Source organism: Gavia stellata, chromosome 6 (genome assembly GCF_030936135.1).
Source record: "Gavia stellata isolate bGavSte3 chromosome 6, bGavSte3.hap2, whole genome shotgun sequence".
Lineage (NCBI taxonomy): Eukaryota > Metazoa > Chordata > Aves > Gaviiformes > Gaviidae > Gavia > Gavia stellata.
Genome location: NC_082599.1, coordinates 52400179 through 52418282, shown reverse-complemented (window position 1 = coordinate 52418282; position 18104 = coordinate 52400179). Strand labels below are relative to the sequence as shown.

At 37.8% G+C, this 18104-nt stretch overlaps 1 protein-coding gene across 5 annotated transcripts; it reads right to left on the bottom strand.

The window, feature by feature from the left end:
* Positions 1-1151: 1151 nt before the first annotated feature.
* MLH1 (mutL homolog 1) lies at positions 1152-18073 on the bottom strand. Of its 5 annotated transcripts, XM_059818406.1 has the most exons (19): positions 17967-18073; positions 17193-17283; positions 16970-17068; positions 16473-16546; positions 15307-15379; positions 14092-14183; positions 12739-12781; positions 12010-12098; positions 10258-10370; positions 9581-9674; positions 8884-9037; positions 7597-7952; positions 6649-6797; positions 4797-4905; positions 3934-3997; positions 3220-3384; positions 2353-2445; positions 1881-1994; positions 1152-1348 (listed from the first exon to the last, which is right to left on the bottom strand). In XM_059818406.1, exons 1-19 carry the CDS (start codon positions 18071-18073, stop codon positions 1181-1183), a joined length of 2247 nt encoding a protein of 748 aa, XP_059674389.1. In that variant the 3' UTR covers positions 1152-1180. The 5 variants fall into 5 exon arrangements, with proteins under 5 accessions (XP_059674389.1, XP_059674391.1, XP_059674392.1 ...); XM_059818408.1 differs by lacking the exon at positions 2353-2445; XM_059818409.1 differs by lacking the exon at positions 3220-3384.
* Between the last annotated feature and the right edge of the window lie 31 nt (positions 18074-18104).

Genomic DNA, 18104 nt, shown 5'->3' with positions numbered 1-18104 from the left:
TCAAAAAAGTTTTAGGTAACACCCAATTTCTGCCTAAAGAGGAATGTTGTGGCTTTCCTTACATAGCCATTAGGTTTTATTAGCAACCTGCACAGCAAATACTAAGTACCAATGTATTCTTCACATTTACCTCATGTGTATGGACTATATTGCTTTGTAGTGTTTCTGTTGCTGTGGAACAGAAGCACAGTGGGTAGAAGACTCTCTCCCAAGCACAGCTTTTCCTTGAAGTGGTAGTGACCATTTCAGTTTACAGGATTTTTCCACTAAAAGCACAAACCAGTCCTCAAAGTATCGAAACATACCCTTACTGAGTCTTGACTTCAGAATATTCAAGATCTGTTTCAGAGGATGCAGGTAAGAATAAATCAGTAGAAGGAGAAAATGCTGGAATGTTCTTAACCAAATAGTAGTTCTTACAGTGTGTATTGTGTAGATAAAAAATGCCTAGGGGTTTTGAAAGCGTTCCCCTCTACAGAACATCTGCTAAAACGGCATTGGGTAGTAGAGAGACATCTGCTTCCAGTCCACTTCCTCTAAACCACCCCAGTGAAGCTGCAGAGTAGCACTACAGGCTTCCTTGTGACAAGTCAAGTTTGTGATGCTCTCAGGGAATTAACACTCAAGCATTTTTTTCCTGCCTGAGCAAGACTAATGGCTTCCTTTCATGCTGCAGCCTGTAGTCAGGTTGTCAGCTGCCTTATTGCAGCAAGGGGTCTGAAATATTACAAGACTAGCTCCTGCTGTAGCAAATGATTTTAAGTGCTTTGCATGTACATTCACACAACAGTCATTCTTAAAACAAAAGGAAGTAGGTAACCTATATTGCTTTGAAGAAGCAAGGTGAGCTAATGCACTTGCATCTCAATTACATTAAGCTCTCTCTCCTTTCACAGTTACTTAACCCAATTGATTTTCTTCAGTAGAAGTTGTATTCTATTAGCATATTGCTTAATAGTGAAACTCAAAGCATAAGTGGAAATCTTATTTTAGGAACTTTAGCTGGGTTTAGACATAGCTAGAACAATTCTTTTTATTATTTGATCAACAGAAGGAAAACAGACTATTTGCATCATAAATCCCTTTTTCTTTCCTCCAAGATGCCAGCTTTATCCTTTACTAAGTAAAACAGAATGTAGCATGAATGTTTAACTATACACCAGTCTATATAACTACTTGCTCAACATCTCTCAAAAACTTTATATAGGTCAGGCAGGTTAGCAAGCTGCAAAATGTTGCCGTCTTCTGTGAAGCGTTTAGGAGGTAAAAGATGAGTCCTAAAAGCCTTGTAAAGTACGTGTTCCACAGTCCATTTCCACGTTGTTGAACCAGAGTCAGAATCTTCATTCTGAAATACATTAGAAAAAAGGGACAAACAATTAAACTGAAATTCTCTTTTATGAGAGGATACTACTCCTTAAGAAACTTTATTATGTAAGAGTACAGCAATTGTAAAATTACACTAGTAATAGGGAAGTAGTTCATTCTATACAGTCAAGTTTATTTTAAGCTCTGGAAAGTAACTTGCAGAATGGGCTAGCTTAACTGAATGATTAAGCAGATACTTAGACACAAGCAGACTATAATTTATATGCATCCTTATTATCAAAGCTCAGCAGGTTAGAAAATGCATCCCAAACTTAGAGGCCAAGGACTGTTGTAGTATTAAATACACTGCAATACCCAAAGTTAAAAGGTTCTCTTAATACATATAATACTTCAGAAAATTTAAGCCACATCTTTCAGAATCTTGCCCCACTGCTGCTTGATTGACTTCACTGAAAGTAGAGTTGGGACTAGAAGTCTATAGTTGAAAAAGAAGTTATTTTCCTATGTGGTGTTAGTTGTTTGTTCATATGACTAGTTACACATTCTTGTACCTGAGAGTTTGTCAAGTTGGCTTCATCTATTATATATTGCTTTCTAATGGAGTAGAACATAGCTAATTCTTTGCTTAGGCTTTCAAAACACTCCTTTTCTTCATCCCAGTTTACCTGTTACAAGAAAAAGTCATTTAATAGCATCTGGGTAGCATTCTTAATATGGAAAAGTCATAATAACATCTTGGCCTTTTTTGTGCTGATAAGGTAAAGGTATAGAACAAAAAAAGTGTAGAAGTGCAGGCTTTCAAATCAAAATACATTCTCATTCATGCAGTAGTTATGAATGCAGAGGCAAAGCACAACTAATCAGTAACCATAGCAAAAGCAGCTGGAGCATGTAACAGTACATTTAACCAACTCCAGCCTTTCCTTTGCAGCTTCTGATGAATTAATTTGATTCGCTTCATTCTTCCCTAAATAGAAAAAGTCATTTGTAAATGAATAAAATTATTAACAGAATAGAATATACCTCTGTGGCCAAGCGAAGGATAAATATAGGCAGTCCTTCCATCGGCGGAACATAGTTATCTATCAGAAGTGGTAGCCCAATAAGGTTTCCTTCCTGCAAGGCAATGCTTCTGCTTCAGTAAAAAAAAAAATAATTGTTCTTTCTTGTACCAAAACTGTTACATATGATAAGACTGATTGCTACCAAACTTAGTGAGTCTTAGGGGTATCTGAAGTTACAAGTTTTTAATGCCTGATGCCCAGCAGGCACTGCAGGAAGAGGGTTAGGGATGGTGTTTAACTTCAAGGCCTCGATTTAAGCCACTCAGCTCAGAAAGACCTGAATTCAGCCTCCTCCTCTACCTCTAGCCACCAATTACACAGATCCCACTTCCCAGGAGAATAGCTGAGTGAAGTGTCTGGGTTTATGACACTTGATGAAGCTGTTCAGTTTTGTACAGAGTAAGGGATGCATTAGGCTACACAAAAAATAAGACACATTGAGAGCAATGGTGATGCTGTAGTCCTGCCTGGCTAGAGAGCCGTTTAAGCTGCACATCTGGTTGGATAAGAGATCTGCGTTCTACTTATGGAAGCAATGACTAAATTATTTTATTTGGCAACTAATTGAATATAAGCTTCTTTGTGTAGCACCTGTCTAGAAGTGGCATAAGTCCTGAGCATTTTTAATGAAAGGGGTAAGCCACCTAAATCTTACTGGAGCTGATTCTTAGTGATAGTAAGTACTGCAAGCAAACTACTGTGGTTATCTGTTACCAAACCATAATCATAGAATCATTTAGGTTAGAAAAGACCTTTAAGACCAGCCATAAACCTAACACTGCCAAGTCCACCATTCATTTACTGTCAGAGTAATAGCAGCAGTCACCTCATCAATTTCAAGAGAAAAATAATCTTTCAGCATTTCAGTCTTCTTTTTCAGAAACTCCACAATGTACTCTGCAAGCCCTTCTTTTGGGCCATCATCTTCTGTCCAGCCACTTTCAGGATCCTCTAAAGCAAGCATTGAAAGCTCATATAAAGGAGCTGGCTCCTAAAAATGGAGAAGGCAAAAAACTGTTGTTAATAAGCAACACACTCTATTGGAAGTCTATAGCTTCTTCCTTCATGTATAAAGTAATTGTTATATACTGTTTCTGGGCTGCAGAGCAAACAGTTCTGCTTATGATAACCAGTTTAAGTAGTATGAATTTCTTTCTGATACAATTCCGTGCAGTCCACAATCCTGCAAAGTGCTGTGATATTTACAGGATAAATGCTAGCAATCAACACTGTATTTCTGATAGATTGTGTATTCAAATTAATTATTTGTCCCAGTGTAACAAGCAACAGCAAAACTTGGTGTATATCTAGAAGTGACACTAATAACAAGCAGCCAGCATAACAACTTAACAGTAGTAGCTACAAAATTACTAATAGAGTTTTCTACATTATATTCTTACTGTAAAAGAAACAAAACATTGCTCTTGTGGTAGACAAAAAACAACCTGTAAAACTATACATTTGTCTGAAAGAACAGGCTTACTGTAAACCAATCTGAAAAAATTCTTATATATAGGATATGATGTAAAATTATACTTACAGACAGCCTTAAGACTCCAAAGTTTGCAAAGTCATAAATAAGTATCTGGTAGAAGAGTTCTTGGCTAAATTGAAGTACAAAAATTAATTATATGAACAGGATCATGTATCTCCAAGTTAACATAATTAAGAGGGGAAGTAAGGGTCATCTTGGAAACAGACATACATAGCCATTCATATTAACAAAGATCTTACTTTAACAGAACAGTTTAAGATTCACACACACTATCTAGATGTTTACAATTAAAGCTGTTGCGTGGTTCCTGACATCAGCCACACTGGTGCAGAACTTTTATGTACTTAAGCATGCAGCCGCTATCAATTTACTCCCAGATACTTTATATTTCACCCTCTTTACTCCTTTGCATAGGAGCTTGGAAATTGATAGACACATCTATCTTTTAAGTATATTCTCTTACTTGTTACAAGATTTATACAGTGGCCCTGTAAGGCTGCATATGCAAAAATACAAACTTTGTGTTATGATCATGTGTCCTACAGCTTCTCTTAACCCAACTGGATATGTTCTACATGACTTTTCTGAAGCCTCTGCTTGCTCGTCTTTATACAGTGTGCTGTAGACCAGTTGCTGTTGTAGACAATCATGAAGCAAATAAAATGTCTTCCCCTTCCCCCAGTCTGTGAGCACACAATACAGCAGCTGGCATTTTAATTACACTGATTCCCAAGCATGCCAGACTTGTTTCCACTGTTCTGAACTGATTGCTTAATCTTTAGCCTCATGGCTTTTCAGATAGGCAACAAGAAAACAATGCTGTTTTTCCTGTTGTTTCCTTCCTTCTTCTAATTAGCTTGGTAATTGGTACTTATTTCAACAGCCAACAAGTCTAACAGCTTCTTTACCTGAGTTTTGTTGTATTGAGAAGATACAGTTTTGTCTGATATTGGGCCAGAGCCCACTGGGGACTGACACAGCCAACAAATGAGTGATCATGTAGCATCTCCTGAAGATCTGAAACAATTGAGGGGGTAGGGAAGAAACAAAAGGGTTAATTTTGTATTTGCAACCCTGCCCTAATTTATTTAGTTGAGTGGTTTGTGTCTTTTTAGCATTAAAGTCTCAGATTACTGTTTAGTCACTACTCCACCCCTGCTTCTTACAGGCCTGTACTACCAATTCTCCACGTTTTGAAATATTAATCATTTGCGTGCATACACATATGTATATTAAAGCATAAGCGAGAACAGTTATATAACAGTTAAACTACAAATGCAAATTTAAAAAAGAAAGATTTCTGTATTTGACTTGAATAGCCTTTCAAAATTTGTTTCCAGCCACAGGAGATTAGTAAGGAAGCACAGACATACTTCAAAGAAAACCGCAGATGTAAAACAACTTTGCAACAAAATCTAGTATTGTCAGACTAAATTCTGGAAATCCGATAGAATAGGTCCATAATTTATTTATTTTTCTCTCCCAAAATAAGTTTCTGGCCTTCTCATTTATATATATTAAAAAGAAGTATGAGAAGTCAGATTCCAAAATAAGAGTTCATTTTAGGCATTCCACAAAGAAATGTCACTAGCTGCAGGTCCTTGGGAGCAGCTTCATTCCAGGAGCTTGGCACTGCAGCCACAGCATGTACAAAGCACTACGCTACCCAAATTCCACTGTTACCTCTTCCAAAGGAACACAATATTGAGAAGAGTATTTCTTTCTTGCAGAGGTCTCTTGTAGGTATTTCTTTCACGTGTGAAGACAAGACACAACCTCAAGCGGCTGCACAAGTTCTACCATGTATTTTGAGACATTTTTGGTCATTTTATCGCTCAGGGACAACTCTTTGATTTCAGTATTTAAACAGTGACAGTCAGATATGGAATTACCAGCTCAGAATTACCAGCCTAATGCAAAACTTTTTCTGGAGGACAAGTAAAGTGTAAGTACATGCTTTCTAAAGATCAAGACTTTTAGTAATTTATAAAAAAGTTATTTATTACAGATGCCTGTTAGTCTAGCCATTTTAGCTGTGGAACATCCCCAATTCTTATTACCAGAAAAACCAAAATAAATTCAACAAAACCCTCACAACATGAGATTCCCAACATTTACACTAACTGAATAACAGGGGTTGCGTGACTCGGTGTGACTCTGAAGGCAACTGAAAGAGCTAAGAGGGAAACAACCCTAGGAAGAATTGCAAACCTTTTACCTTCTTCTAAAACAACTCTTACCAGAAGAGAGAATAACATTTCACCAGTCGCATCATTTCATATAAGTGGGGCAGATACAAATGAAAAGCAAAAGCAGTAAATAAAAATTATGATTATCAAGCCTGTCCCACTCTACTTCACAATCACGCAACTAAGCAAAATTTTTGTAATGACCATATTGTAGCTGCCATTTCTGTTTTGAAAATTACAAAATAACTTCACTTTTCAAGCTGTGATTTTATAGTGTTATTAGTTATGATGCAAGTTAAGGTTTGCAAAATACTCAGAATGCATAAAATGTGTATCAACTAACAAGGTACACAGAAGTTTTTAAAAAGAGTCCTCCAGCATGGCTCAGTATGGCAGCTGCCTGTTCAAAGTTTGGCCCTTGATGTTTAACAAACGTTTTTGTTAAAAGCTTGCTTAGCAGCGCAGTGAGCTGACTGGGCCACCTTTTAAATACCTTTTTCCTCAGCAGTTCAAACAATCATATTTAGTTGGTGGAATAACAATAATCTTGATAAGCAAAAGGCTTGCTTACTTGCATGTGCCTGGTTACTAATTTCCTCCTGGAGAGTCAATACACTAGTCAAGTTGATAATTCTTCTTCTAGGGGTGCAGGCAGCCGTCATGTCCTTTCTGGTGTCATCCTTCTCCATTTCTACATCCACGTCTTCCCGTGGTCTCTTTCTGCAGTACCGAAACAAAAGGAATTACGTTCAGTTCTCTTGTCACTTAGGCAAAACACACCAACAGATGGGATGCTCAATTCACATGCTGTACGTTAACACAGGAAATGCAGAAAGTTTCCCAAAGCTTCCCAGAAAGACAGACTGTTTTATTTTACTTCCAAGGCATAATTTGTTAGAAAAAGGTAGTTCATAAGAGAATTTGTGACTCTAATACCAATCACATCAGACATCTGTTGCTTAAGCATCAAGTAAATGGGCTCTAAAGGACACATCAAAAAATGTTGATATTTCTAATATTTTTTTAATGATAATTTTTCTGTAATACCAGGGAGGGGGAGTGGGTGTGGAAATCGGATTCGGTCAGAAGACTTTGGCCTCTCATAACAGCTCCTGCAGGAGCTATAGAAAGATTACAGCACTTACTTACCTTTATTAGGGTAATATCTGCAAAATTCAGTGATGTAGTTTCTATCCCCCCACAAAAGGAGGGTGTCCAAAGAGAGACAGATCAGTATGATCTCCCTAAACTAAAGTTAATGTCATAATTCATACTGCTTCCTGCCTTTCAGTATGCATGGAAACCCCACTCCAGTTACAAAATTTATCACAAGTTACATAATTTATTGAGAAATTAAACTTCATCTGTGAACTCTAAAATGCCATGGAAAGTTATTCTAGGGAAGTTTTTCCTTCTGAAAAAGCAGAAGTCCAAAGAGATCAGAAAAATCTTCAGTTTCAGGGCCATGCCGTGAAATAAATAGGTAGCCTTGCATGACCTCAGTAAAGATGAGACTTACCGAGGAGGCACTGTCTCAGGAGACAAGCGTCCACTCTCACTCAGCCTCCCAGGCATCACTGTGTCCTGAACATCAGCCATTTCAACTAGATCACTGACATCTTCCATTTCAGCATCCTGTGGCCTGACCGAACCCTCTGGAGGTCCTGCATTAACCTCTGTCGTTGCTTCACTGGGGCCTGTACTTAGGGGATTGTTCACTGGCTGAAGAAAAGCATCCAGTTTCTGCTCTCGGGAATCAGTGCGGACCATCTGATGCGCGTAAACTTTATCACTGGTTCCTTTGGTAACCACAGAAGAGTTTGCTGCTGATTTTACAACCTCGCTGGAAGAACAGTCGGCCCCTGGAAGCAATGTCTTCGTTCAGATATGGGGAAGCAAAGAGAAGAGATTCAACCACAAGGAAAAAAATGCCAGAAAGATCAGCCACACTTCTCACAGCACCTTACTCAGAGGCAAGTAACTTTCAAACCCCACAAACACAGTATCAACTGCTTAAACAGGCCACCAGCTTTGCACTTGCTATACAAAGAGCATGAATGTCATCATCTTGGCAGTTAACGAAAGTTATTAATTAGCATTCCTTTGTCTCAAAGGGAAAATCTTCAGTGTAAAAAAAATCACAAGGAAATTGGTTTTTTAAAAGATTATAACTATAATTCTTATACTATGCTCTACATAAAGAGAGATTAGGAAATCTTCCTGATTTTTTTCTGGTTAGATTAAATCCAACTTCTTGTCAACTACATAAAACAGTTTCCTCAGTCACATGTCTTTCACATAAACCAGGGCAGAATAAAAACAATTTACCACATGTGAAGGCTAACATAGTTGTAAAATCAAAAAGACTGATCAGATACTTAACAGAAAGGTATTTAAAGTGTTTTCATATGCTTTTTCTCTCTTTTGCCACATTGTTAACAATGGTATATTGGAGCAATTTCATCCCTGAAACACAAAGCAAAGATCTCAAGCTACCAGTGTAACACTGATGACTATCGATACTAGTCAAGGAAATCCACTTTGGTAGTCGGTGAGGACTGCTCTCCAGCAAAACATTATGCCAACTTCTAAAGTTAACATAGAAAAGGCTTACGGGCTACTTATTTCCAGTTCAACCTCAGTATACACTGAGTGCCATTTTTATTTGTGTTCATTTCTTAAATCAAAATAACAAGCTAGACTAAAGACCATCTTAAATCGCACAGATTGTACTACTGAACAGAGTAAACATATCCACGACAGTTAGAGTAGTGCAGAGCTGTGGTCACTTCAGATGTGTTCTCACCTGAGTGAAGTACATCCTTGAAGAATTAGAGCCCAGTAACTTGCTCTCTACATGTTGTTGCACACGCTCTAGAATACTATCTTCATGAAGGAAATGGACCTCATGTTTTGTAGGGTGCACATTCACATCTACATTCTGGGGGGCTATTTCTAGGCTGGAAAACATTTTAAAAGAAGTTAACCTAAAATTTCCCATGGAAAGCGGAGAGCGCACAAATTGGTTCAGTACAAAATTTGTCAAGCTTGGGGCCATTACTCCATGCAAAGAAGTCAACATGGTCTCGAAACCTCCTAAAGTTACACTACAGTCAGATTTGTTTGGTGTATTAAAAAACAATTAATCTGAAGAACTCTATTCCAAACCTCACCAAAATCAGCTTACAAAGGTAAGCTTAAACCACCTTCTCTATGGTACTACTATAAAAAACAGCTTTTAGAAATATCTTTTACTTGCAGCATTTCATGAGTTAATATGAAAGGACTTAAGCTGAAATTACAGAGACTCACTACTTCTGAAAATAAGGCCTGTCTTCTTAAGATTTCTTTAATATGATTTAATTATCTCCTGTCTGGCGATTAATTACCTCAGTGCAATGCTTAACACTACTATCAGGAACACAACTGTCTTTCTAAACCTACTCACCCTAGCTACATCCTACAAGACAGTATTAAAAGGCTACTTCTTCCTATTACTTTACCTTAAATACAGGAATGGATGTGTGCTTTTTGGCAAATAAGCAGCATACACAGTTTCTATGGCTTTCCGTAAAGCGGCTGATTCTACCAATCGATCTGAAACACAGAACAAAACACTATTTTCAAAGAGCCCCACTGAAATACACTGCAGTGTCCAACTACTCCTTCAGACCAACATCTTCACACTTCATATCTTCAAGGGCATTTGTTATACCCGTTTTTCCCAAGACCTATTTATTCTTCATATAAAACCAGGAATAAGCAATACCTTTTTAGTATGTTTTATATTTAGAAGTATTTTTTCCCCAAATACTGAAATAACCAGACTACCTTTTCATTATTTTATACAGTCAAGGTTTGTTGCATCCCATACCAATGTTGCTATGGAAGGGAGAGACCGCTCTGTATAAGTCAGCGGGACACAATCACAACCTTGATACTCCACAAGCTTAAGTTTCTTTAGGCCCAATCTTAGCTGCTTTCCGCTATTTAGAGTGCAAAGCATGATGCACATTACAAACAGAAAACTATCTCAAGACCTACAATTAACTGTAATACTTCAATGTTTTTAAGAATGCTCATACATTTTTCAGTTCTTCAGAAAGTTTTGTTCTTCTGATTGTTACGTAAGCAACATATGACTGTACAACATGCTGCCTTTTTTTTTTTTTAAACTTACGGTTTATGAAGAGTAAAAATATACATTTCTTCACAGAGTAGTTTGCATTCGTGATGTAGCCTTTCATTTTAAAGGCCAGACTTGCATCTTCACAGCCCACTTCTATCAGTTCCCTATTGTCAGTTTGACAGGAACACACACAAAAAGTGAATTTTTCTGTTGATGCAAATTTCAAACAGTACTCACAAGCAGCGATATATTGTTCTATATTCTATTTATATCATAAATAATTGTAACGTTTTCATTCAGTGATACTTCAAACATTCACTGCTGAGTCACAAAAATTATTTAACCTGAACTGCATTTGTTTCTTCTTTCTAAGTAAATGTAAAATAGTAATACAGTATGATTGGAGTCTGTAAAACTATCCACAGTGTCTTTTTAATACCTTAACATATCACAGTGTCCATAATATTATAACCATCTATTGATAATTCTAATATGCATTTTACCATTTAAGTCATTGACAGAGATAGACAAAGACACTTCAAAATTGTCAGCAGCCAGGGAAGAACATTCTTTTTCTTGAACTACTTTGTGCACTTTTGCCAGTCTAGTATTTATTGGTGGGCTGTTAAGAAGTCATGAAAACATTAAATTTTTTTCTTGCTCATGCATACAGATCCTAACATTAACAATTTTCATAATACTTTTTATAATTTTCATTATTCATTAGTCAAGAAAATCCACTTCAGTAGTTGGTGAGCACCTCTCTCTAGCAAGGCATTATGCCACCTTCTGAAGTTAACATAGAGAAGTCTTTATGGGCTACTTCTTTCCAATTCAACCTCAATATATACCGAGTGCCATTTTTATTGGTGTTCATTTTTTAAGTAAAAATAACAAGCTAGAGTAAAGACTACTATCTTAAATTGGGTAAAATAAAAGTTTCACATGAAAACATATGATAAAAACCATTTAAGTTGAAATGGACAATTTATTCAGAACTGTACCAAGGAAAAACTGCTCCAAACAAGCATTAGTAGTAGACAAAAACAAATGCATAACAAAGAAATACAAACAACACTGCAAACCTTATCACTAAACAGCCTCTCTAGTTTGCTGTGTTTCATAAAGGTGTTTAGATGTATTAAAAGTTACATTCCTTACATGTGAAGTGTGACTTTAATAAATGAATCAAATTGACACCCAAGTATTCATGGGACAAATCCATTCCACAAGTCCATTCAATGAATTCTTCACAGCTGAATGTCTTATAAAGAGAGAATTTTTCCTGAAGTGGCAGATACATTTTCAAAAGATGACTGGTTTTATTTGTTGTCAACTTTTCTGCCTGGTTTACTCAGCCTCAGCTAACGTAGCTTTTGTAAAAATACTGAACTGTAAGATTTCAGAAAAACAAATTTGAGGAGACTTCAAAATTTATCACATAGCAGGCTGTGGTAAGAAGTAGTGAGATTTTCATGGTGTAGGAAGAGGCTGGGAACTTGTAGAGAACACAGGTACAGCTTGCTCTTGTTAAATGAGCACACAGAATGTTACAAGCAGATGGTTGCCTTTTAGTGCGTTAAAAGGAACAGCTTTGCAACTTCCCTCTTTCCTTTGATATACTAAAAGTCACATACTCTGCAAGACAAAGGGAGAGCTCTATTATTGCAACACTCCCTCTTCTCTGTAATTCACCTTGAAGAAAGCAGGGAAAGTCAGCACAGCCCATGTTCTTTAAAAGAGAAAGGGGAGGGAGATATGCTAGAAAACTTTATGTCAAAAGGAAACTTGACATCAACATACCTGCTAACCGCATTTCCAAAGATGGACCTAATGTTGTCCACTGTTGAGGCATTTGATAAGGTTCTAACATCTGACACGGTATCACCTTGCTAAAGAGCGCACAAATTATCAATCAATTCACAGTTCTGGCTGAAGTTTTAGAAATACGTTAAACTTAACAATAATGTTTCTAACAAAAAGGCATGGGCCATAACGTCATTATAATGTTTTGTATTATTATTTACTTATTTGCGTTCAGAAAAGCAATAGATGGTAAATGGCACAGGATTACAAGATTTGCTAGATCACATCAGACCCATTCAGGCTAATGACTCCATCTTTGAAAGTGAAGAACATAAGCAGTTCAGTAAATAATTATCAAGAATGCCACAGAATGAAGGTACTCTACCCCATCCTCTTTCATACAGTTATTAGTAACCAGACTCTCAAAAGAAAGAGCTGCAACAGCTCATAAAGCTAAACCAAAATAAAACGTTGACCACATAGAAAACTCCAAACTCCTGACAAATATATTTTTGCCTTGTTTACTTTTAACTAATGTGTTTTCTATCCAAACTGCATCAACATACACGTCAACATTTCAGTACAAGGGAAGACTCTATACACTATTCCCATTGCAAAAGATGCAGTGCAATTTTTCCATCATTTTCAGATATATACATTATATATATATATATACATGCACGTATACAGACACACAGTGAAGTTAAAAGACTTTATTTTACATACCTTTTTAACTGAAAAGCTGATGCCCGAGTTATGGATGGCATACCTGAAAAATAGGTAAACATAAGACTGCAGTATGTGAAAGAAAAGGTTACTTTCCCTGAATGCTGAAAAGCATCTGGTAACGAGGGCAAACAATTTCATTTCCTGTTACACAGTAAGGTGATTTGAGCCAAACTGAGCTTTCATAGACTAAACAGCTACAAAAAGAAACGTTTTCTATTTATAACTCACCTGTAACCATACGAAATTCAAGGATCAGCTTAGCTTATTTCTCAAAGAAAACCTGATCAACTTCTACAGACCTGGTTAGTTCAGTTTCATTGCATAGGTTTAACTAGAAGAACAGCAAAAACCTCCTCAGTATAACAGAATCAAGTCTCAACTACTATGGAGAAGGATCTGAAAAACGGCTGGCTTGCCCTTCTGACTTCCCCTATCCAGATGGTTCAGCTGTCTAAGACCTCAGGGCCAAGTTCTGATACACTACAGCCGTGTAACCCTGGCTCAAACTTCTAGGGAAGTTGCTAAGTTGTGAGAAAGAACACACAGTAGAACCTTGAAGGATGAGAAACACAAAGATGCAGACAGAGGTTAGACTGTTGTGACCGGGACAGTTAGTAACTAAAAAATTCAAGAGAAAAAAAAGAAAATATGTAAAATCCTAAAGGAAAAAACCCTCAATGAGTGGGAAGCCTGTGACTCAGCAAGACATCAGATTAGCCACAGAGCAGTGGGACCTGACCCTTCACCTCCTGGCTGAACTCTGCCTGGCCGGTAAAGACTCTAAAGTAGCTCATTCAGGAAGCAGGCTAACACTTAGCATACAGTCTTGCTACTCTTTGCTAGCTTCTGTGTTTACTGAAAGTGTAAAGCAGTTGTTTTGTTTAAATTGTGTAGATCCTGCTTGCCAATCCTCTGCACACGGCAAAAAATGCAACTAATGGACCCAGGAAAGGAACATACAGTAGCTAAAGTGATTTTTTTTTTTTTTTGAGGATGTGAAATTGCCATTCAGCTTCTTCATATTCAGCCAAATCTCAATGCTCCTGCACAGTTTTTACTTGGATTCTATTCAGCCCAAGTTCATTGAGAGTTGACTCATTTAAGTCTATCACTGTTTGTTTGCTGGAATTCTTACTAATAATAGTCATAGACTGAATACACACTTTCTCCTCTGGATTTTGTATATCTAATTGGACTGTTATGTGACACCATACAGTAACAAATGGTTAAAAAATCAAAAGCAACAACAACAAAAAAATGACACCAAACACACATATGCCAGTCCCTCTGAAAAACCCCAGTACTCCCCATGGCAATATAAAAAAATTGGAGCCTCCTATTTCAGTTTACCTGCTAACAACTTCTAGTATTTTTGCATATTCTTCATTTGGATTTTTTAAAGCTTTCCTCCTTGTATTTACATTGTAAAAGAGATCTTCAACCTACAGAGAAAAAGATCACAATTAAAAATAATTTTAAAAAAATCTTCTCTTACTACATAATTAATCTAAATCCACCTTCTTAATAGATACTACAAAATTTTCTGAGAATATTTTTGTTTATGAAGGATCAACATTCAGTTTATTTCTTACCTGCTTAGGCTCACCTAACAAAATGCAAGTCCAGAGAAATGTATGTTTTCAAGTATTTTGGTACATCAGTATTTTACCAATAACAACTCTACAGCTCACCTTTCAGTGAAAGTTACATGCTTTCCATTGCAGATGATAATAGATTCCCTGATTACACTGTGTTTTAATTAAATGCAACTAAATGTTAAAACAGTTGCTGCAATCAAGGCTGTTAATGTCATTAAAACAGCAGCTTAAATTGTTCATTTTCACTATTTATTTAAATAATACATAAATTATTTTTCTGCTGTACTGAGAAAGGCAGAAGTTTGAAGTTCAGCTTCTTTTTTTAAGACACATTATCCTAAACATTGACATGTGAAGCTTACTGGGTGTATGCTCCCCCTGCAAGGCAAACACACACCTGCAGACTCCCAGGCCAGGCTTCCACTTTTCCACCCTACGCTGTGCAACATGCACACTCCTTCCCATTCTGAGCTCCTCGTTCTTCACAATCCTAATGCCAATCCTAATCCCAACCCACATTCAAATCTTGGTACGGTATGTGAAACATACGACTAAAAAAACCAACGCAGCAGTTCTGCAGTTTCCTGTGCCAGCCCTTATCTTCCTACTCTGGCTTGTACAATGTAAACCGCTCCTCCATATTCTGAGCTTCTTCTAGCCCTAACTGTCCATTGAGGCTTTCAGCACTCCAGAAGAATTATGAAATATTTCTGATAGTAAATGACTATGCTATCGTCAGAAGGAAGAAAACAAAAAACAAAGGATCTTCTCAAATTTACCTTGCTGTCTTTGGTGAAGAAAACAAAACATAAAACCCAACAAAACCACAACAACAACATCCTTTGGAAACTATTCTACGAGGTGATACTGTCACGTACCTTACAATGTAACACATACCAGTAAGAGGTGCAAGCATAATGACCAGGGAACAGAAAAAGGAGAAAAGAGAACAGGCACAAAAACCTACCGTGATCTGAGTTCCCTGGTTTCCAGCACACGGTTTTGGAGGGGCTTTAATTTTTCCATCACTGTAAGTAGCTCTAGGCAGAAGATAAAAATAAGAAGTTGTCAGACATCTAGATGTATGGGAGGGCATACACAGACAGATGATAACAAAACGGAGAAGAAAAAAGAGATCCCATTATCATCACACTGCTCCCAGCAAAGAACTCGGGACACTGACAATTGGCTGCAGCCCCCCCACCCCCTTCTGCTAGAGGAAAACTGTCTTCATTGACCTTAGGACCCAGAGGGGCAGTGGGAGAGTGGGAATAACAGCAGAGAAAGAGGGGCAGATAACGAGACGTGTTTTGAAATTGTATTACTGAGACTTTTCCTGTAAAGGCAGGATTACTGAATTTTACCTTTCTTTAATAATTCTTCCACTAGACTTTACACTTCAGTTATGCTTTAAGACATTTTTGACTTTACAGAAGATCTGTTTCCTTTTGGCTGCAACAGGATTTTGAGCATAAGGGATTTGTGACCCACATATGTCTTTCAGCAAGTTATACAGATGCATAATTTCAAAGGGCATACTTTTTTGCCCTCTCACATACCCTACATGCTTAATGCAAGAAAGGCCATAGTCATACAATCTTTTGCAAAACCAAGATGCAAAGCTTCTCTTTTTTTTCCTTCTTCTTAAAAGTAGTTGAGAAATTAATGGATAGGCTTGCTTATATTTAGAGTAAGTTTTCAGAAGAACATTCAAAATCTTTTTTGGATAGGATTAGGCACCACACAAAAGCACACTAAGCTGTAAGTTCCTGTGCTCAGAGACTTAGGAAATTTGCAAGACATGCTGACTATGTATATACATTATTTTATCCTGAAACAGAGAAAAAGACAAGAAGTTTACCCTACATTGGCTGCTGAAGTAGAATTCCCTTTATGATTCCCTGCCCCCCCCAACTTTTAAAATACATTGTTTAGCTAAAGCTTACCTTTACAATCTGGAATAGAAATCAGTCAAACTATGTTTTCTCATGTTCTGGGTCTTTTTTGAATCTACCCTAGAAACACTTAATTCCTTACCCCACCCTCCTCCTTAATAAGGGCACTGAAAAGATAATTAAATACATCTGTTCATCATTTCAGCAGCAGAAGTCACTTGGATAATAAGTAGCATACCTGTATGCACACTTTGCATCAGCTGTTTTAGTTGTTACCGTAACATGGGCAACATGACTGATGCTAGCCAATGCCTAGAGAAAGAGAAAGCATCTTTGTAAACCTTGCTCTGGAGACCATTGAGAACTGTCCACGCTTTAAATGGCATCACTAAATTTTGATATACCACTTGCAAGTAATTAATAAAAACCCTTACAAGAAAATTGCTGGTCAGTAAAGCTTTAACAAATTTTAGTACCTATAACACTTACTTTTATCCAGGACCTTCTTTTGGCTTTTCTAACATTTCATTATCTCTGACAATGCAAGCAGCTAACCATGTAACATAACTAACAGCTGGAAGATTTTAGCCATTACTTTCTATATTCACACGGCAGACTCTCTCAGAAAACAGAAGCTTCTGTAGAGAGTATTGGGAATGAGATAGTATGTAAGCCCCACTACAACACGATAACAACAAACAATGAACAGTTTCAAAAACTTGATGAAGAGGTTACCTCGCCCCTAAAACCATAAGTGGCAATACTAGCCAAGTCTTCAAATTTTTGCAGTTTACTGGTAGTAAATCTCTCACATACAATGTCCAGATCTTCTTTCTATGTGAAAGGGACAAATAATAGTCACTTTCCATTTCCAAGTTTTTTCAAGATCAGAAACATTTATAAATTGAAATAAATGTTTTAAAACATCAGCACAGAGCTGTCAACTTCGCTTACTCACTCTGATACCACAGCCATTATCTTGGACCTGGATGAGCTTCAGACCACCTTCTTTAACTACTACCTGGATACTCGTAGATTTAGCATCCAAGCTGCAGAAAGCAAGAAAGCATTCTAGAGAACAGGAATTCTAGAGAATAAAGGACTACATGACTTTGATGTAAAATTCAGTTTTTCTCACACAAGTGATGATTTGTTTCTACTCATGACTCACACTGGAATTCATTCTGTTTCAAATAAATCCTTACTCTCTCCTTCCTTTGTCTTCTAACTACAGTGATACATTATTCTAAATCACCACCCACAACAATTATGAAGCACTTCCAGAAATTTAAAAATTAAGAAGGTGCCTGGTCCAACAAGTAGACCTTCTCTCCCCATGACAGAAACCTACTGCAGACTCTGCTGCTTGCTTTCACACAGCTGATGCAGCTCACTACGCTGGTAAGTGAAGAGGCAGCAACTTTAGTCCCTGACAGACTTGATCTTCAAAGCAAACAACCGAATTACTAACTGGACACTGAAAGGAAATGATTCAGAAACTTACCAAGAACAACAAACCAAACCCAAACACGAATTTAGACAGTCTTTTTGAACGGAGTTGTCCTCCTGTGCGTGCAGTAAGAGCACGCACATATTCCCCCTCCTCAGCACCCAAACTTATGCTGCCCCCCGCCCCGGTCACAGCCCCCGGAGCAGCCCCCCCGCCCCGAGCAAGGCGGGCTGCGGCCCAGCGCCCGCGGCAGACCCCGCCCCGCGGCAGGCTCCGCGTTACCAGTTCTCTATCATCTCCTTGATGGCGTTCGCCGGTCTCTGGATGACCTCGCCGGCCGCGATGCGGTTCACCACCGCTTCATCCAGCCGCCGGATGACGCCGGCCATCAGTGCCGAGGCAGGGGCCCGGCGCGGGCAG